The sequence below is a fragment of the Lepidochelys olivacea genome, assembly GCF_965140295.1.
Source record: "Lepidochelys olivacea isolate rLepOli2 genome assembly, chromosome: 1".
In the NCBI taxonomy this organism is placed as follows: domain Eukaryota; kingdom Metazoa; phylum Chordata; order Testudines; family Cheloniidae; genus Lepidochelys; species Lepidochelys olivacea.
The window spans coordinates 297,652,417-297,678,723 of NC_140411.1; the positions used below are offsets into that span (position 1 = coordinate 297,652,417).

General features: G+C 39.5%; 1 protein-coding gene across 1 annotated transcript in view; it reads left to right on the forward strand.

Moving 5' to 3' along the window:
• Positions 1–22,670, forward strand: part of NELL2 (neural EGFL like 2) — a 242,198-nt gene extending 219,528 nt beyond the window's left edge. The window contains exons 16-20 of the mRNA XM_084639619.1: positions 1,781–1,921; positions 9,701–9,894; positions 10,886–11,062; positions 18,619–18,843; positions 21,898–22,670. Of these exons, the coding sequence (XP_084495745.1) occupies positions 1,781–1,921; positions 9,701–9,894; positions 10,886–11,062; positions 18,619–18,843; positions 21,898–21,948 (788 nt within the window). The 3' untranslated portion in view covers positions 21,949–22,670. The remainder of the gene's footprint in view (positions 1–1,780; positions 1,922–9,700; positions 9,895–10,885; positions 11,063–18,618; positions 18,844–21,897) is intronic.
• Positions 22,671–26,307: the final 3,637 nt, after the last annotated feature.

A 26,307-nucleotide genomic window follows, 5' to 3' on the forward strand; every position in this document is an offset into this window, starting at 1 on the left:
GGTTGGCTAAATTAGGACTATGCAATGAAGTCCTCAAGTGTCCCTGAAATATTGTACTACTTCAGCTCCTCCAAACTGACGGTGGTGGTGTGTAGGGATGAGGAAACTTTGATTTGTAACTTTACTTTTCAAAGGGTAGTTTCCATAAGAGGGTAGAGTGGTGATATGTACTCACGTTACTGGGAGATGATACTTATTACATCTCGTAGTTAGCTCCTTAAACAAGAGTAGGCTGTCCTCTCTGGAAATAACAGATCACATTAATGTGAGCCAACAGGGTTTGAGGGCAGGATTTTGACCCACTGTATGTGACTCACTGCTCAGTGTGTTACATGTCCCCCTTTGTGACCAATTGACAGATGATACTAGGTCCATTACAGCTGCACACTTCACATCCTTGCTCTGTAGCTTAAACTATAACTTATACTTCTAGCACTGAAGGTCCCCAGTTCTATCACTAGCATTGGCCAAGAGGTCAGTCATTGCAGACTTGGACTCACTCTGCTGGTTTCTAGAACTTTGTGCCGCATGTGGTGTAAAGCACAATTCCTTCCAGATTTCAAGAAACTTATGTTGGGATTTGATAATGAAGGTCATATTTTATATCCCTGTTTGTTTCCACTGCCCTACTACGTGCCGCTCATTAACATCATTTAGTCACATCACTGAGAATGGGTGCTACTTTGTAATAGTCTGTATTGGGAATGGGGTTGCACAGGTGTGGAAGGGTAGAATTTGGCCTCCCGGATGTAATGTAAGGTACAGCATGATGCACCTAGTTTATAAAATCAGCTCACATACTGAGCTTTTAGAATTCAGTAGGGCAGGCCTTGCTGTACACTGGACCTAATTAAGGTGTCCAGAAATCCTTCAAGGGTGGGGTCTTTGGAAGAAGTCTAGTCAGTGGAAGGCTAACTTTTAAGAGATCCACATCAGGAGGAGAAAAGTAAGTTGCACTGTGTCAATAAGAACTCACCATGTTTTGTGATAGAAGGCTGATTCTGCTCTTACTTACGCTCAGAGCAGGAGTAACTGCTGTCAATTAGGAGTATCTCCATTGAGGATAATGGCATTTCACCAGTGTAAAGCTGGTATAAGTGGAAACATAATCAAGTCCAGAAGATGTCCTTTTCTTCTTGGGGAAGAAAAAAATGGAAGGAAGGAAATCTGGTCTGGTTTGGAAAACATACTACTTAAAACAAGAACCAAGAGTAAAATATCTAATTTCCCTTTCCCACCCCCTGGCTACAGGTACTCTTTTTAATGCAGCCAGATTGCACCAGTAGTTTTGTCCAATATTTTAGAAGAGCATTACTTCTCTGATAGTGAGAGTAGGGATTTGTTGTCTTGATATGCTAGTGAGATACATAATGTTAGTTATGTCAGACAGTCTGGATAGATCAAGGGGTTAATAGTTGGAAATATAGTATTTATTCCTTGAATTGGGACCCTTTTCTTTCTTAGTGCTTTGGGAGGTTTACATAGATAACAGACTGCTTACAGTTTGGTGTGATTCAATTAATTATTAATGTTTAACAATAGAGAAGGCTTCTAGATAGTCCTTTGCATTCATTAGTATGGCCTTACTATTATTCTACAGCTTTTATTGGAAGAGGTTAAAAAATTCAATCTCTTTTCTGATTTACTGCTAACCATTATGGGGGTCCAATAATATTGATTAAAACCATTTTAGTAATGCAGCAGATACTGTATTGTCAGCAGACTAATGTAACGGATTCAGCTGTGTGACTTCCTGTTTTCTTTTTTGGTTGCTGAACAGACATTGATGAATGCTCAGATGGCTTTGTTCAATGTGACAGCCGTGCTAACTGCATTAACCTGCCTGGCTGGTACCACTGTGAGTGCAGGGACGGCTACCATGACAATGGGATGTTTTCACCGAGTGGAGAATCATGTGAAGGTCAGTACCCAATAAAGAGGAAAATGTCTAATAGGTCACATATTATTACTGTATTATGAATGATAATGTGCAGAGTCTCCAGCTGATATTGGGGATCCATTGTGTTAGGCACTGTCTAGACATAGAGTGAGAGACGGTCCCTGCCCCAAAGACCTTAGAGCGGAAATAGATAAGACAAAAACGGGAGAAAGGAGGTATTATTTTCCCTACTGCGCAGATGGGGAACTGAAGAGCACAGGGAGATGCAGCGACTAGTCCAAGGTCACATATGAAGTCTGCGGCTGAGCCGGGAACAGAATCTCTTTGGCCTCATACCTGCTTGTGTGCAGTAATAATTGGGACCAGATTGTGAGCAGCCCTTCTCCCATCCTCTTTGCCCAGCCAGTATAAGCCAGGCAGAATTGCAGTCCCTGCTCTTGGGAAGCCAGGATCTTATCTCTGCTTACTCTCCAACCCAAAGAGAGCAAAGAGATGGTTCCAGCCTCTCTGTGGACTGGCTTTCTTCACTAGCTGGCTGTAAAGGGGAGTAACAGAGAAGAAAGATAGTCCAGTGGTTAGGGAGAGATTTTCCAAAATGAAATGCTACTAAACAGGTGACCCCTGTATGTGCTAGCAGGCTGTAAAGATCACCACATTCTCTCATCAGTGACATCACAGAGGGGGTGAAGTAGACTGAGGAAACTATTTTTTTACATGCAGAAATGAAGCTTATCCAGCCAGTTCCTCCTCTCCAATTACCTTGTACACTAAAATATTCCTCTTTAAGAAACTTGTCCTATTGCAAAGAATGATTCAGGGGGTCTAATAGGCCACTGCTCACTCCCAGGGTACTATGATGTTGCTTTTACTGCTCATAGAATTACTGCCTTTAGAAAGGTTTCAGAGTAACAGCCGTGTTAGTCTGTATTCGCAAAAAGAAAAGGAGTACTTGTGGCACCTTAGAGACTAACCAATTTATTTGAGCATAAAGCTTTCTTGAGCTACAGCTCACTTCATTGGATGCATACCGTGGAAACTGCAGCAGACTTTATATACACACAGAGAATATGAAACAATACCTCCTCCCACCCCACTGTCCTGCTGGTAATAGCTTATCTAAAGTGATCATCAGGTTGGGCCATTTCCAGCACAAATCCAGGTTTTCTCACCCTCCACCCCCCCCCCCAAATTCACTCTCCTGCTGGTGATAGCCCATCCAAAGTGACAACTCTTTACTCTTTATATAAAGTCCGCTGCAGTTTCCACGGTATGCATCCGATGAAGTGAGCTGTAGCTCTCGAAAGCTCATGCTCAAATAAATTGGTTAGTCTCTAAGGTGCCACAAGTACTCCTTTTCTTTTTGCCTTTAGAAAGCGGCAGTTTGCAGAATAACATTAGAAGCTTGGAAACACTGGAGGTGGCGATGGGGGGTTGTTGCTGTGTAGAATCATTCCAGAGGCTCTCGCAAATGGGAACAGCAAGTTAGTGGGTATACAGTTATTTAAAGATGCAGCTCTCCTTGTATGAAGCACTTAGTCTTGAAGCATTTATGAGCCTCTACTCTAAAGGCTATTTTAAGACAAACAAGGCTGCGTGTTCTGTTCTGGTTTGTTTAGACCAAAATTGTGCATATTCCTTCATATTTGGTCATTATAAACTTGGAACGCTCCCACAGCGTGAGTTGCTCAGCTTTGTTTAAGCTCAGGTCTATAGGCAGTGTCGATCCCAAAGGGAAGGAATGGAATTAATTTCAGTGATGCAGACTCAAAGAATGCTTTCCACTAAGAGCAAGGGTTACCTTTTCAGTATCCCTCTCACCACTTCTTCAGAGTATTTTTACCACATTTGAAAGCCTGTATTCCCAGGTGGATTAGCTACCTGGCTACTGACTTTGTAAAGTTGAGCTTCTCCATCAAGAACTGGCTAAATTTCAATGCTGGTCAGACAGATTTTAGAATATGCCAAATAGTTTTGGAAAAATCTGTCTATACACAAGTGATGCACTAACTAATTGTCCATGAAAATATTTAGTTGGTAACCATCCAAACACAAGGTTTTATCTGTGACTGTCATACTGTATTTGCCTTCTAGCTTTAACATTGTGATTTGGTGCTGTCTACTAGACATTTGGTTGTTCAACCAACTTAAAACTCAGATATACTAAATTTTTTGCAGTGTGTCCATCACTAAAGATGAGCATTTAAACTTCTTCTAAGCAACAATGATCCCATTTCTATAAAAGTGAGAAGCCAAGGAAAAAGAAATACAGAATTGCTGCTAAATAGAAAGCTTTTTAGGATTTTCTACAAGGCATCAACAACTCATTAGTAAATATGTACAGAAAGGGACAAGTGATTAGACTTAATTCAGGAAAATACCTGCATGCTGTTGATAACCCCAGACACTAACAATGGAACACTTTCAGATTGACTGTTTGCTACTCTAAACTTTAAAATATGTAACAGCACAAGGGAGGTTAGATATTCTGTTGTTATCACACTGCATTATTTTTTGTTGGACTGAAGCTATGGCATTGTGTCTCAAATAGGACATAAAGTCAGAACAAAGTGTGATGATATGACACAGCCTAATTTATTGAATTCAGAAAGCTGAACATCTTGGGGCCAATATTAGTTAGACAGACTTGCTCAGATAAACTAAGAACCAAGGTAAACCTCCAACCAGAACTCTAACTGAACCAAAGCTTTTCTGAAGTTCAAAAAGATTTATAAACTTTTTTAAAAAAAATTCCTCACTTCACTTTGCGGGTTTATGTCAGGACCAGGAGTGGAAGCTCCCAAATGCAGCAAAAGAATACTATGCCTGACCTGTGCAGAAAAAGAAAGCAAGAGAAATGTCAGAAAAGTACAAGATTTCTAGACCAACTCTTAGACCCAAAGGGTTTTTATAAGTCTAGATAAGCATCCACGTTTATTTGAACGTAAGCAAAACCATTCATTTTGAGGTTTTGCCCATGTCTGAGCAGTTTGGGGCAAATTCATCTCTGGTGTAAGTCGACTGATGCGCCTTTACAAGAAAGGATTTGCAAAATAAAGAGAATTGGCCCAAAGCTCAAGGCCATTTTTGTCCAGAAACATTTGAATAAGAACTTCCCCTGTTGCTGAAATATCTTTGGATTTCAGCACATCTGGCAATTTTTGCTGGACTGGCTCCCATCTTCCAGGTTTCTAATTTAGGAGCTCTCTGCTGTATCAAGGGACCAGTGTGTTTGGAGGTTTCTCTGACCTGGGCAAGGCCTGGAATTTACAAAATTTGTATAAAGGAACCAGCCAAAGTCCAAAAGAGAGGGTGTTCCACCCTTGATTCCTTTCTCAATGAAATAGAAAGACAGGAGGCCTCTGGAGCAGGAGAATGGTGTTGGGGGAGGGGAAATTGGGCCGTGTTATGGTCATGTGATGTGATTGGGTTGGGAGGTGCGGGATAGGAGGAGGGAGAAGGAAGACCTTAAAATGTACATCTTATCGAACATGGGTTGGGTAAGCAAAATTTGGCCCTCAGTTAAGCTCTGGGTAGCTATTCACATTTTGTAGGATTTATCCAACACACTCCTCCAAATCTTTTGAGGCTCACACATTCCTATCTGTACCATTCAAACTACTAGCTTCCTAAGCACTGTTGTAAGCTGGCTGCAGTGTTTATGTGTTTTTGGAAGATGACATGGGAGTGATAATAGTGATATAACACCTAGGTCTGAGATTGCTGGAAATTTGCAGCCTGGATTATTTTCCTCACATTCATTGTGTTCAGCAGTAACAGCTACCGAATTCAGTCCCCAGCAGCCTCAGTAGTTTATGGTGTTTGGTGCCCCGGTTATGGTCGTAAACAAAATGTCAGCAACGTAATTCATGGTTTATGGTGGTTTGTTGCAAGTCCAAAATCAAAACGCTGAAGTAAGCTTTTGTCAGGGAAGGATGATTTGTGCTTAAGCACTTTGCAGATAAAGAATGAAGTTTGATGCTGATGAATAATGCAGATATGAATTTCATGTATGCAAGTTTGTTTTTCTCTCTCTGCATTTTGAGCATGTTGCTGTTTCAGAGTAGATTAGAATCACAATATGGACGCCCACTGATTTGGGCTGAGGATATTTAACCTGTCTTGTGCAGGGTATTCATTTTTCTGAGTTCAGCAAGCTGAAAGTTCAGAAGCAGAAGGGTGGGAATGTCAGAAGCTCTCAGTGTTGTCCAGACTCTGCTCCCATTGAAGTTGGAATGTCAGTGGTAAAGCTCCCATTGACTTCTGTGGAAGCAGAGTTAAACTATCATTGAAACCTTTGGAAAATTCCACCGCAATGAATAAGTTGTGAAATGTGCCTGAATATGAAGGGCTAAATTCAGACCTGGTGTAAACGGGCACAGCTCCACTTGCTGTAATGGAGATGTTCTCATTTACACAGATATGAATTTCACCCAAAATTTCTCATTAAATGTGGTAGTTTTGAGTCAAATGAAGGTAGTCACCAACTTGCTTGAGAAGTGTGGGAGCCCTGTGTGTGAAAATATTTTAAACAAGAAAAAGTCCCTCCATAAAAATGGCTTAACAATAATAAAGAGAATTCCAGTGTTAGAAATTAATCATTTTGTTTAAAATATTAAACATTTACTTTTTTTTCTTATGGTGGTAGCCAATGTTGCAGGAGATTGGAAATTGGTTTACAGAGTAGTTAATCAATGCCAAAATGCCAGTTTTGGTTCACATTGGGTTCAGCAATTTCTTTTTTATAATAGGGTCAGGATGTGTCGTGATTTACTCACTTAGGAACATAGGAATTGCCACACTAGATTACATCCATGGTCCAGTTTATCCAGTATCCTGTTCCTGACAGTGACCAGCATCAGCTTCAATGCATAGGAATTGCCACACTAGATTACATCCATGGTCCAGTTTATCCAGTATCCTGTTCCTGACAGTGACCAGCATCAGCTTCAATGCTTCAGAGGGAGGTACAAGAAATCTTGCTTTAAGCAGTGGGTGGAATAATCACATTAAGTGTCCTCCTATCCCTAATACTTAGACACTAGTCTACATACACCCTGAAGCATGACATTTAATATCTTTTCCAAAATCTGTTAGCATTAAGTATTGCAACTCCGGATATTCTTGTTATCCATATAAATGTACAATCGCATATTGGATCTTGCTAAATTTTTGGCTTCAACAACATCCTGTGGCAACAAATTCCACTATTTATGTGTTCTCTGAAAAAGTATTTCCTTTTATCAGATTTGAATTTGCCACCTTTCAATTTCATTGCACACCCCCTGTCATAAATATAAAGGGAAGGGTAACCACCTTTCTGTATACAGTGCTATAAAATCCCTCCTGACCAGAGGCAAAATCCTTTCACCTGTAAAGGGTTAAGAAGGTAAGGTAACCCCACTGGCACCTGACCTAAAATGGCCAATGAGGGGAAATCTGGAGGGCGGGACAAAGGGTTTTGTCTGTCTGCGTGATACCTTTGCCGGGAACAGATCAGGGATGCAAGCCTTCCAGCTTCTGTAAAGTTAGTAAGTAATCTAGCTAGAAAATGCGTTAGATTTTCTTTTGTTTAATGGCTTGTAAAATAAACTGTGCTGGAGGGAATGTGTATTCCTGTTTTTGTGTCTTCTTTTTGTAACTTAAGGTTTTGCCTAGAGGGATTCTCTATGTTTTAAATCTGATTACACTGTAAAGTATTTACCATCCTGATTTTACAGAGGTGATTTTTACCTTTTCTTTAAATAAAATTATTCTTTTAAGAACCTGATTGATTTTTCATTGTCCTTAAGATCCAAGGGCTTGGGTTTGTGTTCACCTGTACCAATTGATGAGAATATTATTATCAAGCCTTCCCCAGGAAAGGGGGTATAGGGCTTGGGGGGATATTTTGGGGGAAGACATCTCCAACTGGTCGCTTTCCCTGTTCTTTGTTTAAAACACTTGGTGGTGGCAGCATACTGTTCAAGGACAAGGCAAAGTTTGTACCCTGAGGAAGTTTTTAACCTAAGCTGGTAAGAATAAGCTTAGGGGGTCTTTCATGCAGGTCCCCACATCTGTACCCTAGAGTTCAGAGTGGGGAAGGAAACTTGACACCCCTTATTCTTGTGTCATGAGATAGATCTGGACGTTCTGTTCTCCCAAACTTCTTTAGGTCCATTCATTATTTGATATACTTTTATCCTCTCCCCTTATTTGTCTCCTTTGTAAGATAAATAATTCTAGTCTTTTCAATCTCTCTTCATATGAGAGTTTTTCTAGGCCCCTAATCATTTTCGTCACCCTTGTCTGAACTCCCTTTAATTCTTCAGTATCCCTTCTTGAGATGGGGTTACTACAGTAGGTGAAGCCACACCATTGATTCAGATAATGGTATTATATAACTTTCAGTGTTTTTCTCCATCTTATTTCTCATGAATCCTAACATCTTGTTACTTTTTTGACTGTAGCTGCACAATGAGCCGAAGTTTTAATTGAGCTGTTTTGCTGTAAGTGTTGGGTTTAAGACTGGTCTGGAGAAGGTTCCCTTTCCATCTTTGAAGCCAAAAGTAGTTGAGTATTGTCTGAGGCTTTGAGATTGATTGTGAAAGATACACACGTCTATGTTGATTTTTTTATTGGTCTGCTGTCCAGTAAGTATCACAAATATCACTTTTTTGTCCAATCTGTAATTAAAAACATGGGGCCAGATTGTCATAAAGTTTTGATTTATGATTAAAGTCCATGGAGCTACCCAGATTTGCACAGCCAAGGATGTGGCCTTTGATTTTTCAGATACATTCCAAAATGTATTTATATTGAGTAGTGCTATTTATCATATGCTCTTTCAGAATCCTAAAATGAGAGAAATGGGTGGGATTTTCCCTCTAGGAGGAGACAGCTCGAAAAGCTAAATAAAATCATTGAAATGCAAGGCAGTGTATGCCGTTAGTTTATCTTTGCGAAAGATGTGTGTGTATGCATTAATGAAATGTGTCTCTAAAGTACTCTGAAATCTTTGAAATGTAATATTGTGTCAAAGTTGTTCAGCTTAATCCCCGTTGAGATTTATTTTGTTCTTATATTAGACACAAAGATCATGGATGCCTCTGTAACTCGAATAACTAATTTGCTCTGTTGGTACCTTAGATAAACCATGTGATCCCTTATTACTGAATGAAACTACAGGTCAGACTTCACCTTTCATGTTAACTTTTCAGTAGATGTGTAGGTGACTCAAAAGCACTAGGGAAAGCAAAAGAGTTTGGAAGCAAATTCAGTTGTCGGTTGCTTTGCTTGTTAAGTTTCAGAGTAGCAGCCGTGTTAGTCTGTATTCGCAAAAAGAAAAGGAGTACTTGTGGCACCTTCATCGGATCCGATGAAGTGAGCTGTAGCTCACGAAAGCTTATGCTCAAATAAATTTGTTAGTCTCTAAGATGCCACAAGTACTCCTTTTCTTTTTGCTTGTTAAGTATCCTTTTAGTTCTCATGGATGCAGGCTTCCATAGACTAATGGTCTTTCTGGGGCTTAGTATTATCTCTGCTCTTGTGCCTCTTGTCTAGAAGTTGTGGTTGCCTTGTTCTTGCTCTACAACTTTCACTTAGAAAAATTCAAATGATAAAGGTTTTTTTCTTTTAAAACAGAGAAGCGGTTTTTCAAAGACATTGTGTGAACTTGTGAGTTATTTCTCCCCATTCTGGTGGAGTGCAAATTAATTTTCAGCTGAAGGCTTTAATGGCTGAGAATCATTTATACTGGCTGTAGCAAGGCCATTTTTGTTAATTGAATGTGGTCTAAAAGCCTTACGCGGCATGTTTTCACAGACATTGATGAATGTGGGACTGGAAGGCACAGCTGTGCCAATGACACTGTTTGCTTTAACTTGGATGGTGGGTATGACTGTCGATGTCCTCATGGGAAAAACTGCACAGGAGACTGTATCCATGATGACAAAATCAAACACAATGGGCAGATTTGGGTTCTGGAGAACGACCGGTGCTCCGTCTGCTCATGCCAGGTTAGTATAAAGTTCACTGTTTTTTTAATTACTGATGGGGAAAAGGGAGAGATTGCTAGGGTGGAAGAAAAGGCTATGATTCCAGTGAAATTACTCTGTTACTGCTTTTCTTGGGCCCCCTCCACCATGGAGGTGATGTCACAGGAAAGGTGATTTCCACAGGACCATTTGGGATCAGTGTGCTTCCCTGTACCCAACACCGAGCACCCTATCCCAGTCCTACTCAATCCCGGCCATTTCCCATTGGATGAATAATAGTTCCTTGGAGGCTTTGCTGTGCAACCCTGAAAAAAGGAAGACAGAGCCATCAGAGACACCCATCTCCCTTAGCCATGTGGGAGCGGTGAAATTAGTGCACAGAAGATTTCCCCTGTGCATAGATCTTTGAGATGTAGTTGGACCCAGAATTAGATTGGCTAGAACTGATGAAATGTGAAGGAAAAAAGCTGTCTTCCCCCACCCTCCCGGCCTCTCATATACCCCAAAGTAATATTGTCCATCCTCCTCAGATATTAATGTGAAGGTGTTCTTTCCCCTAAACTCATGCTTAGTGCTGAAAATGTTGAAGCAGAACCCGGGCCAAATTCACTGCTGGCAAAAACAGGGACAACTCTCTAAAAGCTAAGGTTTCACCACCATTTAAGTTGAACCCTGGCTATGTTTAGTCTTTCTAATATGAACCCTTTACAATAGGTGTAGGAGAGATGGATTGGTCTTGAAGTTTCTATCAGCACTTACTAACAGGCATACAAAAGTTAGTATAATCTTAGTAAAATCTGTTAATCTGACTGTCTCAGGAAAACCAATGTCTTTCATCACCTCAGGAGAGGGCTGCTTGAAGAATTGCTGTTATGAAGGATATACACAGAAATTAAGGACATGCCAATTAACATGTGATTTAGAATTAAGCCAACATGCCCAATTTTGTATAGTGACCAGAGTTATGCAAATTTCTATTATCACTATGTGCTGTTTGGTCTTGGAACAACAGAGTGGCTATGTGATGTGTCGGCGGATGGTCTGTGACTGTGAGAACCCTACTGTTGACCTGTTTTGTTGCCCTGAATGTGACTCAAGGCTCAGCAGTCAATGTCTACATCAAAGTGGGGAGCTCTCATACAACAGTGGAGATACCTGGGTGCAGAACTGTCAGCAGTGTCGATGCTTGGTAAGTCTTCCTACAACAGCAGAGCCTATAGTAAGGCCAGGTCTACATTACCACTTACTTCAGCATAACTTACATCACTATGGGGTGTGAATAAATCTCTCACCTGAGTGACGTAAGTTACACCAACCTAAGCCTAAGTGCGGACAACACTATGTCGGTGAGCTTCTCCCACCTCTCTAACTACCGCCTCTCACGGAGGTGGATTTATTATGCCAACGGGAAAGTGTCTTCACCAGATGCGCTACAACACTTGTAGCACTTATAGTGTAGAATAGCACTAAGAAAAATGAACTCCAAGCATTTTGGCAACATCTAAATGGGATTTCACTTTGAATGTATTTTTGAATTAATCCTTTTCTGTTTCCCTTTTGTGTAATCAAAGTTTGGTTTGCACAAATGTTTCCAAACAGCAAATTTCAGGCCTATGGCCAAGATTCATTTCATCGCAAAATGAAATTTGTTTAATTGTGAAATAAAACTGTTTTGAGTGGAGAGTGGCGGTCATCTAGTTAAAGAACCTAAATAATGGCTTAAGTGGCCAATCACATCCTGAAAAGCGAATTCTGAATATTGAATTTTTAAATGAGTATCACAACAAGCAATTTCTGATCAGTGCATAGCCTGAAATTTATTTGTTAAACTATTTGTGGAAGAATTTCAAATAGAAGACAAGTTGGTAAAAACTCGGTCTGTTCACGACCAATTCACAAACGTGAAAAAAGATTACATTTCTTGAATACATTATTTCTTGAGAATTGTTCACCAAGCTGCACTTTACTGCATTGGTTTGAAATAATGTCCCTTGCAAGTTTTAAGAGGCAACAGTTCTTAAGTCTTTTAGACATAGTGCAGTGCGATTAGATCTCAAAATGTAGTTGTTAATGGGGAGACATCAATTGGCGAGGCCGTTTCTAGTGGCGTAGTCCAGGGGTATGTTCTTGGTCCAATGCTATTCAGTATTTTTATCAGATGACACAAAGATTGATTGGGTAGTAAATAATGAGGAGGATAGATATCTGTTATGGAGAAGTCTGAATCCCTGAGTTAGATGGACACAATTCAACAAAATGTGTTTTAATACAAGGTAGTACATCTGGTCACAACGACTGCAGGCTATAGCTACAGGATGGGAGATTCTGTCTCAGAAAGCAGCGACTCAGAAAAGAACTTAGGGATCATCAAAGGTAACCACCCCAACATGAGGCCTCAGTGCAGTGGTGTGGCAAAAAGGGCTAATTTGATCTTTGGATAAATAAAAGGGGAAATATTAAATAGAAGCAGGAAAGTGATCTTGCCTTTCTACACAGCATTTTTAAGACAGCTGCTAGAATACTGTTCCAGTTCTGATGTCCAGGCTTCAAGAAGGATGTAGAAATACTGGAGAGAGTTCAAAGGAAGCCCACAAAAATGATCCAGAGACTGGAAAGCCAGCCTTACAATGTGAGGCTAAAGGAGGCTAAAGGAGCTCAACTTAACTTATCAAGAAGAGCGTTGAGAGATGAATTGATCACTCTGTATAATAATTATATAGGAAAAAGATATCAGAGAGCTTTTCAATTTTGTTGACAAAGCATAACAAAATCCAGTTGCTGGAAGTTGAAGCTAGACAAATTCAATCTTAAAATAATACTCAATTTCCTACCAGTGAGGGTAATTAAACACTGGAACATCTCACCAGGGGAGGTGGAGGACTCATCATCACTTGGAGTCTTTAAAACGAGATTCAATGTCTTTCTAAAGAAGCTTTAATCCAGCTTCTTGGAGAAATCCTACAGCTTGTGTGTGCAGAGGATAAGGCTGAATGGTTACAGTGCTCTCTTCTTGTCTTAGAGTCTGTGTCTATGAATCCCGTTGTTTATTCCCTTCCTTCATAGGGCACCGAGAGAGCAAGAAGCTCTGCATTGCCCCCAACTTCACAATAAAACACTTTCAGCTCTGCATTAAGACAATGATTGTAATTAAATCTCATCCTTCAGGGCTTCAACCAGTCACCTTTATGGGTCAGGAAGGAATATTTTCCCCCAATAAACTATTGGCCAGATGTATTCTGGATTTCTTTTTGGCTAGTTCTGAAACACCAGGGGTTATCCACAGCTGAAGATGGGTCATCTAATAGGGTGGACCTGTGCTTTGAGGTAGTACAGAGGTGCCTGGCTGGTGTGTCTTCCTCACATGCTTAGGGTGAAACTGAGTGCCATTTTTGGGGTCAGGAAGGGTTTTTTCCTCAGGTCAGATTGGCAAGGATTTGGGGGATTGTTTTCCTTTTTCTGCAGCATGGAAGATGGCATATCTGCAAGGATCATCTGAGCATATTGTAGCTAATCAATTTCTTGCTGGTGCAGGGTTTTCAGGCATTTGTGCCATCCTGATTTTTCCTGTTCTCTATCTATGGCACACAATAGTTTAGTCTCCTTATGACTGACATAAATTTAGTCTAACTGAAGTCATTGGGTTCAGTATAGAGATAACTTCCCTGTCACAAACAATCCCCAGATGAAAATGAATGGTGTTTTACCTTGGTTTCATCTACGGAAGTAAATCCTGGTCCATCCAGTGGCTTTCTCTGGTCTGACAGTCATGAATAAGAATAGGAAGGAACAAATTCCAAATGGACAAACTTTTGTAGGTTTCAAGTTCACTCTTGCTACAATGCAATAAAATAGGTCCCCATGTGATTCGTTAAATGCCTTAAAAATAAAAACCTATAGTTTGTAACTTTCATACAATTACCAGATGGATGTTTTAGGTGACATCTCTTTTATTTACTCTTTGTACTTTCATTCAATCCAAGAAAATCAATTGAAATGGCAAGGTCAGTCACTGTTTCTTAAGATTACTTTTATTCCCAGCATCATGTGATTCTGAAGAACATGGGAAATTTGAACCAGATGGGAATTGTATAAAAACAGTAACTTTCTAATATTTTTTCCAGGGGAAAAAGTAAAGCAAAAGCTATAGCAAATTCTTAGATGATCTTTCTCAACTCCATGCTCTGGGGGCCACTTAAACCACCACTGTTTAATGCATTATATGTGATTTTTGTAAACAAAATACTTTCTTAGGGCCCAATGCTGGTTTCTCCATATAAATCCTGAATAGATCAGCCAGGTACAAGGGACCTAAACACGTATTGGATCAGGGATGGAATCCTGCTCCAAAACCCAAACCTAGTGATACAGGTAGGACAACCAAGCAGCTCTGGCCTCTGTGAAGTCCGTACTTTGACTGGCAGTATTGGATAGTATACTGATCCCTTGGCCACACTCCAGCCTCAAACACGCATGGCCCCAGTGAACAGCATGCAATTGAGCGCTGATATTCTAGGCACCTTATGACTTTTATGCGAAATTATAAATAGAAAAATATACCCAGAAGAATCTTCAGATGCCAAACAAATAAAATTCCCTGCTTTCGGTTACTCCTGCCCTGTTTCAACACAACCCCTCTGGGGAAGCTTAGGAAAACAGGCTTGGGAAATCAACTAATCTGGTCCTTGGGTCAGACCAAAAGGGCAGTTAGCTCCAGAGTTGAGGACCCTTCACTGAAAATTCTGTGACATCAGCCTCTTCCATTTTATACTTGGGAGAGTTAGCTTTACTGCCTGTGTTGATTGTATCTGCTCAATATCATACCAAAAGCAGATTTCTAGTGTAGCCAGATGCTAAGCATTTTAGGGCTTTATAGGGCAAAATCATCAGTTTGCACTGTAATCAGAAAGGTTTCAGAGTAACAGCCGTGTTAGTCTGTATTCGCAAAAAGAAAAGGAGTACTTGAGGCACCTAAGAGACTAACCAATTTATTTGAGCATAAGCTTTCATGAGCTACAGCTCACTTCATTGGATGCATACTGTGGAAAGTGTAGAAGATCTTTTTATATACACACAAAGCATGAAAAAATACCTCCCCCCACCCCACTCTCCTGCTGGTAATTGCTTATCTAAAGTGATCACTCTCCTTACAATGTGTATGATAATCAAGTTGGGCCATTTCCAGCACAAATCCAGGTTTTCTCAACCCCCCCCCCCCCCACACACACACAAAAGAGCAGGAGAGTGGGTTTGTGTATGTGGTGGGGGGGGGGAGTGAGAAAACCTGGATTTGTGTTGGAAATGGCCCAACTTGATTATCATACACATTGTAAGGAGAGTGATCACTTTAGATAAGCTATTACCAGCAGGAGAGTGGGGTGGGAGGAGGTATTTTTTCATGCTTTGTGTGTATATAAAAAGATCTTCTACACTTTCCACAGTATGCATCCAATGAAGTGAGCTGTAGCTCACAAAAGCTTATGCTCAAATAAATTGGTTAGTCTCTAAGGAGCCACAAGTACTCCTTTTCTTTTTGTAATCAGAAACAAATTGAAACACCAGTAGACTACCAAGTACTTGTATAATGTAGTCTGTTGTGGCTTATGTCACTGTCAAAAGTGTGATTTACTAAGCAAGTAACCACATTCTACACCAGATGAAGTTTCCAAGTGGTCATTGGTTGGAACTCAATGTAGAGTGCTTTGGAGTAATCTAGTCTTGAGATGGCAAGGGCCAGCTCATTGTGATGAGGTCCACATCCAAGCACAGACGAAAAAGGATCATAAATAGCTGAGGATAACACCCGCTGTAAATATATAAGTATAATATATAATGAGTATCAAATATAATTAACAAGGCTAGCACACTTAATTGATAGAAATGATAAAATCTCCGCCATAGCTTCAGTTCTTTCCCCAAACCTGCAGCATCGTCTTGGTTTTAGCCATGCCTCATCCAGCTAATGCTCATCCAAGCCCCATTGTTGGATAGACATTGGACAAGAAGCTCAACTGGTACTATGGTCCAGCAAAATTGATATATAGGCTGTCATCTACACAGTGGAGGCATCAAAGCCTGTAGTACTTTGCTAACTCCCCTAATGGGCACTTCCCTAACATGTAAGAACATAAGAATGGCCATACTGGGTTATGCTAAAGGTCCAGATAACACAGTATCTTCTCTTCCGACAGTGGCTGGTGCCAGATGCTTCAGAGGGAGTGAACAGAACAGGACAACTTATCGAGTGATTCATCCCCTGTCATCCAGTCCCAGTTTCTAGCAGTCAGAGGTTTAGGGACACCTCAAGCATGGGGTTCTGTCCCTGAGCATCTTGGCTAATAGCCATTTGTGAACCTATCCTCCATGAACTTATCTAATTCTTTTTTTTAAATTCAGTTATGCTTTTGGCCTTCATAACATCCTCTGGCAATAAGTTCCACAGGTTGACTGTGTGTTGTGTGAAGAAGTACTTCCTTATATTTGTTTTAAACTTGCCGACTATTAATTTCATTGGGTGACCCCTGGTTCCTGTGTTCTGTGAAGGGGAAATAACACTTCCCCAATCACTTTCTCCACACCATCCATGATTTTGTAGACCTCTATCATATCCCCCATCTCTTTTTCCAAGATGAACATTCCCAGTCTTTTTATTCTCTCCTCAAATGGAACCTGTTCCATACCCCTAATCATTTTTGTTGCCCTCCTCTGTACTTTTGTTAAAGGGATGGGTGTACTATGAATTTATATGGTGGCATTATGATATTTTCTGTCTTATTGCATATCCCTTTCCTAATGGTTCCTGACATTCTGTTAGTTTTTTTGACAGCTGCTGCCCATTGAGTGCATGTTTTCAGAGAACTATCTATGACGATACCAAGATCTCGTTCTTGAATTGTAACAGCTAATGTAGACACCATCATTTTATACATACAGCTGGGATTGTTTTCCCATGTGCATTGTTTTGCACTTACCAGCACTGAATTTCATCTGCCATTTTCTTGTTCAGTCACATTGAATGTTAGAACAGAACCCTGTAGAGCCTTGCATGAGAAAACCCTGAAGGCAAATGAGCGATCACCTGGCACTACCCAGTGAGGTCCCTCAAAAGAAAAGAAGGGGGTAACTTTAGATCAAGCCTTTATACGCTGTTAGGATCCAGTGTGGCTCAACAATACCTCATAGTCAATGATATCAAGGACAGCTTTACATACTTGTGGCCTGATTATCCTTGTACTTACCCTGACATAAATCAGAACTATTTCCTTTGTAATCTCTGTCCATATTTCAACACTTTACTCCCTTTCATGGCTTCTTGGCATTCCAGATCTCCTATGCAGCCAAAATACATTCGGCTGCACATTGAGCTTGTACATCCACAGCATGTCTGAGTAGCATTTTCTCCCTAATACAGCAGAGACAAAATAAGATGTTTGAATGAAACGGGAATGGGGAGGCAGAAAGATGTCCATTTACTAGAGTGGATAAAAACTGATAGTTTAAAAAAATTAAAAATTGGATTTTTTTAACTTAAATAATTGTTTTAATTTAAATCAAACCTATTTAAAGTTAAGTTTGAAATAATGACAACCTATGTTAAGGCTCAAACCTTTTACAACCTATTAAAATCATTTAAATTAAATTCAAGAAATAATATTAAGTAGTACATGTTTGCAGCCAAATTTTAAAGAAAGTCAAACCACTGAACTGGTCAGGGGAGGGATAGCTCAGTGGTTTGAGCATTGGCCTGCTCAATCCTTGAGGGGGCCATTTAGGGATCTGGGGCAAAAATTGGGGATTGGTCCTGCTTTGAGCAGGGGGTTGGACTAGATGATCTCGTGAGGTCCCTTCCAACCCTGATAGTCTATATTCTATGAAGTCCCTGGCTAACCATCTGGAACTAGAGATTGTTGAAGTAAACCAGCTTTTGATGGCAATAGCCTCTTCTGCAGGTGCAGAGAGAATATTTTCTTCATTCCAGTTTATTCAACTGATGTAATCCTTCAAAATTAAGAAACCAATTGGGAGTTGAAAAAGCAGGAAAGCTCCTTTTCCTCTTCCAATCTATGAATAAAAACTAGGTGTGTGAGGATGAAATCAAGCAGTTCTAAAATCTTGAAGGACATGATGACCAGAAACAAGCATTTCAATTCACTAACTACAGATACTTCCTTTATTTAATAAATCAGTTAGTTTTAAATGCAATACATACTTTAATTAACTTTTTGATAAACTTTTTTTCTTATGTATCCAGTGCATTTAAGGTAGTTTTATTTATACATTTATTTATTTATAAATAAATAAAATTCTGTTTTGGTTCATTTATAATTGAATTTGAATTTCCATCCAACTAGAGCTGGACAGAAATCACAAGTAAAAAATTAATCATCTAGTAAATAAGAAATGTATCCTTATTTAAATCAAGTTTCCTGATTGCTGATTTCAATTGATTACATTCAGTGATTTAAGTTGCTTTGATTTAAATCAATCCACCCTTCCATTTACCACCAACACCACCCCTCCAGAATGACACATTGATTTTTAAAATACATACACTTTCTATGTAACTTCTGGCATTGTCAATAGGAAATGAGCATCAGAATTCTTTTCACTGTCTTTTAAATACAGCCACATGGGAGAATCAGCCAGCAGAAAGAGACAACACATTGAGTCATAGAAACATGTAATAGTACATCAGAAACAACACAGAATAATTAAAGTGATCTCTCTTTGTTCCTTTTTTTTAAATAGCAAGGTGAAGTTGACTGTTGGCCTTTGCCTTGTCCAGAGGTGGAATGTGAATTCAGTGTACTCCCCAAGAGTGAGTGTTGTCCGCGCTGCGTCACTGACCCCTGCCAGGCAGACACCATTCGTAATGACATCACTAAGACATGTCTGGATGAAACTAATGTAGTTCGCTTCACTGGATCTTCTTGGATTAAACACGGCACAGAGTGCACCCTCTGCCAATGCAAGGTAAAGAGCATAAAACTCAAGCCAAGATGCCTCCTTACCAGGTGGTTCTGTGGCTTATAAATATTAATACATTTAGTCTGGTCAGTGGGAAGTCAGTTTCTACACTTGCTGTTCAAAGGTTGCAATATGAAATGTTCACCTTTAAGTGCAGTCTCTCCTGTCAGTGGTGCAGAGCTTTCAAGAACGAGATGATGATTTTAATGTGCCAGCAGGACAGAAATCTCACAGCATCATAGCCCATGTTGTATCTCACCTTGAGCAAGTGAACAAACATATCCTTTCCACAGAAACATCTTGCTTTGACTGTGATGGCAGATCTTACTCCTGCCAGCCCCTTGCTATTTTGCAGATACTTATAGGGTCAAATAATTTCCAAAGGTCTGTATGATCTGACCTCATACAGGAAATATATACTGTAGAGTGAGCATCAAATTACCAATGCTATTTTCTCCTTTAGGATTGTGTTGATCAAATATTTTAAGTTTTGTAATGGCAAAAATGGAAAGTCTGCTCTTCCTTGGTTTAAAAATGACAGCAGAATCCACATAATTTGGGCCTTTTATATTCCTCAGGGGTAAGGCACAAATTATCTCAAGGAGAAAGGTTCATGGTGAAAAGCTTCTGTGAATTCCGCTGCCTCTTCTAAAAGAAATTTAAAAAAAAAAGGATGTTAGAATAAAGTATTTCCATTGGATGGATAGATAGATAGATAGATGTGAGGGGAACTGTATTTTGTATTGTGTATAACTGAAGAATGACCAGTAGCAGTTCCCCAACAGAGGTGATCAGCCGGGAGGAAGGCGGGAGAGAGGGAGAGCAGGATCCATTGGGATGAAGATCTATAACCCTCCCAAATAATTTCAGATCTCATCCCATGTCCTTCCCATAGGGCTATATAATAACACCTAAGGCTCCACTTGGAAGAAGAAACAGGATCAGAATCCCATTCTGTTGAGATGCCTGGGAGTGTAGAAGGAGCTTATTTGTATAAATTCCACTGGCTGTCAGTTGTGGAACATGTCCCATCTATTCTACCCTCTTGTGCTCCAAGACTGGTCTCTCTTTTTCACAACCAGTTTATACAGAGCTATGGGCTACTGGTACCAATTGTTGCCTTGTAAACTCAGATCATGATTTGACCCTATATGAGTAATATAGATACTATGCCAAGCTCCATGGGCTCCCGATGTGTCATGTCAGAATCCATTCTAAGATCTACAGAGGAAACCAGTTCAGCTAGTATACTCCACATAATTCCAGTGACCAGATAGACATTAGTGTAATCCTTTTCTTTTAGGATAGTCAGAAACAGAAATGCCAAATAGTCATTGTGCCAGTTTAAACTAGATTCACCATTTATCCTTAGGTTTTCCATGACAGAACAAGGAGCAATGGTCTCAAGTTGCAGTGCAGGAGGTCGAGGTTGGATATTAGCAAAAACTATTTCACTAGGAGGGTGGTGAAGCACTGGAATGGGTTACCTAGGGAAGTGTTGGAGTCTCCATTCTTAAAGGTTTTTAAGGCCCGGCTTGAGGAAGCCCTGGCTGGGATGATTTAGTTGGGGTTGGTCCTGCTTTGAGCAGGGGGTTGGACTAGATGACCTCCTGAGGTCTCTTCCAACCCTAATCTTCTATGATTCTATAATTCTATGTTATGAATTTTCAAGTATTACAAGGCATAACAGTATAATTAGAGCCTGAGACTCTTAATAATTAACATGTACCATTTGTTCCGCAAAGAACAAAACCTATTTTGTTTCTTTCCAACACTATGTTCTTTTTTGACATGTACTGTAAGTATTTTAGCTTTGTTTTCCATCCAAGCAGCCTAATCCAAGCAAACAAGGCGAATACCATAGTACAGCTTGTATAGTTTTGATTCTGTATCACAAAATATACATACCATACCGCTATGTGTCTCATTTGTACTGCTTCATTTCACTGTTTTCTAGCAGTACATCACATGGCAGGTCAAAGCTTTAGGATAAGCTTCTCTAACCAAGCTATTGCAAAATAGGTTTACATGAAATCCTTTAAGAATTCAGAAAGCCAGGCATCAGCTAAAGCTGACTTAGCCACAAAACCATTTCAAATCACAAGTGAAGAAGGTGAACTCTAGGATTGCTGGCATGGTTGTCTAGTCTCCTGCCACATACAGTCAAGAAAATGAATGAATGATTTTTACATCCCTGATCTTTAACCACACTTCAATCGACTAAATGTATTTACAGTAATTTAAAAATTATAGGTTTCAGAGTAGCAGCCGTGTTAGTCTGTATTCGCAAAAAGAAAAGGAGTACTAGTGGCACCTTAGAGACTAACCAATTTATTTGAGCATAAGCATAAGGTGCATCTGATGAAGTGAGCTGTAGCTCACGAAAGCTTATGCTCAAATAAATTGGTTAGTCTCTAAGGTGCCACTAGTACTCCTTTTCTTTTTAAAAATTATATGCACTATCTGCATTAAGAGTCATACTGAGAAGAAGAGGTAGAAATGCAACATATATCTTTTCTTCAATACTTCAATCACTTTTCTAGGCATCCTGTGCCATTAATTGCTAATGTTTATAGAAATATGTCTATACTAAGATCTGGAGGAGAAACTTCAAAGATTAACCTTTGACAGTGTTACAGCTTGAAAGTATTAACTTGAGATATTCAATGCTAAATAAAACTCGTGGTTCCCTGTGTCAAATCTAAATAAAACTCCTAATGCCTTGTCTTCTTTGTCATCTTTACTGCACACATTGGGCCAAATCCTGATCCATGTGAAATAAATAGCATATTGCCAAATGACTTCAATTCTATGTCTTAGTTTTATGGTATGGATCACAACAGTGATTAGTGAGTGAAATCATTAGATTCCTTTTACACAGAGTATGGGACTGAAGTGAAGATAGAAAGAACTAAAAAATAAACAGTTTATACATTTATTTAGAAACATTTTTCTACTGGGCAGGTATTTGCAGGTGGTCATTCTGATTGTTAATTTGATTTTACAAAATACTAACCATTTAAATATCTCTCTTCTTTTCCCCTTCCTCCCCCCACACAGAATGGTCACGTTTGTTGCTCAGTGGATCCACAGTGCCTTCAGGAACTGTGACGCTAACAACCGTGTCTCACAAGCAGTTTCTGGTTACAGAATTTTCCTTCACAAAAAGACCTTTAGACCAAAAATTGTATAAAGCCAAAACTGAAATCATATCAGTTTTGTCCATCTAAAGTGCAGAAATGTTCTGAACTGAGTGAGCTTTCAATTACCTGAGTGAGAATGAAATCTATGGAACCGGAGAAAAGCTCAGATGTGTAAACCTTTCTTTGAGGTCAGGCTCAACTTCTGGCTATTTATGTGTCTGGCATCATTATGCAGAATATTAGGTTAGTGGTAAAGTGACACATTGTAACATTGTACCTAACGATGTCAAGATCGAGAGACAAATAGAAGTGATCATTGAGTCTACTGAAGCTTTGAAAGTCCAACACTTCAATAGGCACAGAGATTTTTACTTAATAATATTTGAATCTGCACAAATTTTGTTTGATTGCTCCCTGCAGACTCTAGCAGAAATTTGAATAAAGGAAGGATGTCTTCAGGAACAAAGAATATAGCAGCTAAGATGTGTTATGTACAGTACATGCTCTGAAAAAAGATATAAGTTATTGTAAAAAAAGTGATGCACAGGCATGGCTACTTAATGTTTTCTGATGGGGAAAGTCATCTATATTTCCTTGTTTTACTGCACTTATTATTTCTTGATTGAATTTGTTCAGTATAAGCTCGTTCTTGTGCAAAATTAAAATAAATATTTCTCTTACCTTATAATATTTCTGGCTTTGAGTCTCCTTCACTGTTACAGGTGATACTTTTATATATTATACATGACTGTTTCTCCTTTGTGAATAGGGTTGAATATAGATGTTTCTGTCTCGCAAAAGTTGTGACATTATTTCATATTTGTGCTGGTCTTTAAGGGATTGATCTTGCAAATGCTTATGCATGTGAGAAAGTTTACTCCTGTCAGTAGTCCCATTGAGTTTGATAGGACTATTCATGTGCATAAAGGTTTGAAGGATCAAGTTCTAAATGTTGATAGGATACTGCCAAACTGGTTAGACACAACATTTGACCTTCCTTAAAGCTGTTCTAACTGGTGGAAAATTCTCTCCAGATTCGAAGCCCCATTTTTGTTGCTGTTAAACTCCACAACTTTGGTGATTTCAGAGGTGCTGGCACTCTGAGTGCGGGGGGTGCTGCCACACCCCTGGCTTGAAGTGGTTTCCATTATCTCCAGGGTTTACAGTTTGGTTCAGTGGCTCTCAGCACCCCCACGATACAAACTGTTCCAGCCCCCTGGGGTGATTTTGATAATTTTGTAATGAAAATTAATAGCCTCTGCTAACGTGTGATGATTCTCCCAATATATTTATTTCTGTTGCTGCAAGGGCAGTCATCCAGCCATGAGAGGAAATGTCATTTAATAAACCCAATTTTCACTACTGATGTGACAATAAACAAAAGAGGCAACATGACCAAAGCTGTGTTGTGCTACATATGAGGGGAAAAAAGAATACAAATAATACAAATAAAATAAAGATCTAAAAAATATTCAGGAAAAAAACAACGAGTGCAACATTCTACAGTGGACTATTAAAGCTATGAAGGTTTTCAAACTGAATAAATCTTTTTTCTCTTCAAGACCTTGTCCATAAATAATAGCTACTCACGGGATTTTCTGTTTTATCCTCCGTTTCTGACAAGCTACAATCAATGTTCTTGAAGAAGCATGTTTGCTCCTTAAAAAGAGGCTGTTTTGTGCACTGTTTTCCTGTCTGCAAATAATTGTAAGGGGTCATGTTTTGCCCTCAGATACACAGGCACATTTCCTGTTGATTTCAATGGCAGTTTTGTGCCTGTATCCGAGGGCAGATTTGACAGACGGTGTGACTGTTTGGGGATTATGCTGTGATTTCATTATAAAACGTGTGTTAGAAATACACAAAGCTCAGACCATTTGTTTTTTGTTGAGCAGGGTAAAAAAATGAGTTAACGTATTACTTGAGGGCAAAATCCTCTAGCTCAAGTAAAGGCTGCAGAAAGCCCTGAACGAACACTGTGAAACTAGCACATGGAAGGGGCAGGAGATACATAGCCCAGCTTCATGCACACTTAATGTTGGACTCAAGGGATTTAAGGGTCATGAAGGGGAAGTGGGTGGGGGGGGGGGGAGTCTGTTCAGTTGGTCCACAACTACATGAATCCAATAGCTTAACACCCTTTGTAAGGCTTAAGGATGAGGCTTGGGGCATTACTCCATGCCTGGAGCTGTAATAGCAGCCACAAAGAGGCTAGAAGGGTTTTCTATGCCTTCTCTGTGGGCTGGGATTCTGTTTCCCCTAACCTCCAATGTACTTTCTCTGCACGTAGTCTGGCTTGGGTTATGCACAGAGATCAGGTTTGGCCCTAAGACAAAGGTAAGATCATAAGATCTCTTCATTTTTTTTTCTTCACTTCTTCGAGGCACAGTAACATTTACACTTCATACCAACCTGTACTTCAGAACTCAGAATGGTGAATGATGGAAAACAAATCTCTCCATTCATTGCCGACCCGCCCCTGGAATGATGTGTCTTATGTTTTGGGTTGTTGTGGGGTTTTTTTACCATCTCATTGAACAACCTGCACTTCGCCAACAACTAGGTCAAATATAGCCAAGACATACCATAATAGTTTTTTGTCAAAATGAACCATGTTCTCAAATCCTGAGACAGCCAGTCAATACTATAGGTATTTGAGGAGCACAAGTTATTCAGTTGAACAAAGTTGAATGAATAAAAGATGAGAAGGGGTTGAGTGAGCATTTTCTAATCCAGGTTGCTAATTAGATGGGAGTTCTTGTAAAGGTCAATAAATTCCACAAAGACATCTCAATAATCCCCCCCAGCTAAATTGACCCATCAATTAGTAGTTCATCTTTCTAATTTTCCCCCAAACAGAAAAATTAAATACTACTGAAAATTGATCTCCAAGAATTCCAGGCCTAAAGAATCTCTCAGGTAATATCAAACATTTATTTTCCCTTACAAATAATTAATTTGACGTATTTCTTAGCCATCTCACAGGAACAGTCAGAGTGAAGCTGCTCTGTTGTGTTCTTCTACTGACCTTTCATTATTGGTGCACTGTTTTCAGCATTAGAATTCAATAACTCCCATAGAAGAGTTGTCACCTGTTTGCAGAGTAATTGCCCTAAGTTAATAGACCTGCAGATACAAAGGCAGAAATGTCTTCAGTTACACTGGATTCAATTCTATGGTGAAACAAATTGGCAATGAATAGCTGCATTGTAAACTGTTGAAAACTAAATTCTTTAACTGGAAATTTCTGGTATCTATAAATTCACCCTGGGCAAGAGGAGGGAGAAAGCTAGATTTCTCTTCACTCAGTGCTGGTGTTAAACATTTCTATGTGAGACCAATTGAGCCTCAAAGTGAAATGTTTATCTTCATTCCAGAGGTTAGATTCATAGAAGTTGAACTGTGCGTCCCAATTATTCATCATACTGTGCAATAAACTTACATTAATATATATATATAGTACCAAAGCTCTAAAGCAACATGGTGACTATGCATATAGCTTTGTGTGTGTGTGTGTGTTTGTGTGTGATAAACTGAGTGAGGTAATATCTTTTATTGGACCAACTTCTGATGGTGAGAGAGAAAAGCTTTCATACTCAGTTCACAAATTTAAACTTAGTGGAAAGAGTTGAAACTGTCTAGACAATAGAAAGAGGTTCTTTGTGTTATTAGGAAAAGTAGCCTAGTGTAACACTGGACAAAGAATAATGCATATTTTATGGTGCAGTAAATGTTCCTGTTTTCTCCAAAATCTCCATCTGTTTCAGTCTTGCCTCAAAAGTAGAGCCTTTGAATTAGGGTTGAACTCAATATTTACTGGAAGAAACTGTAACAGTAATGGGGATAAATATTAGTTTATAATAGAAATGTGCCATAGAATTGCTTGTGTCTCAAGCCTGGATGGTCAGCTTCCCATTGCTCCTAATCACTCTTATATGGGGTGCACAATGGGTTTACAACCAGAAGTGCTGCACAATTCAATGCCCATTGAAGTCAGTGGGAGTCTTTCCACTAATTTCAATGGACTTTGCATCAGACTTGTAGTGGGTTAGATTCTGATCTCAGTTAACCAGTGTAAATCTAGCATAACCCCTCGAAAAATCTAAATATATAATCAGAATATGATCCATTCAGTACAGAGTAACCTGGAAAAAAAGTTGCTCAGAAAATTGTACTTTATAGATTGGGACTTTTTTACGCAGCCCAAGGAAATTAAATGCACAATTTCCATTGCATCTGTGGAATTCGGGCACCTAACTCACTTAGGCGTTTTTGAAAATCCCAGATATAGATACTGCTTCACTTCTTAAAATATAAATGCCCACAT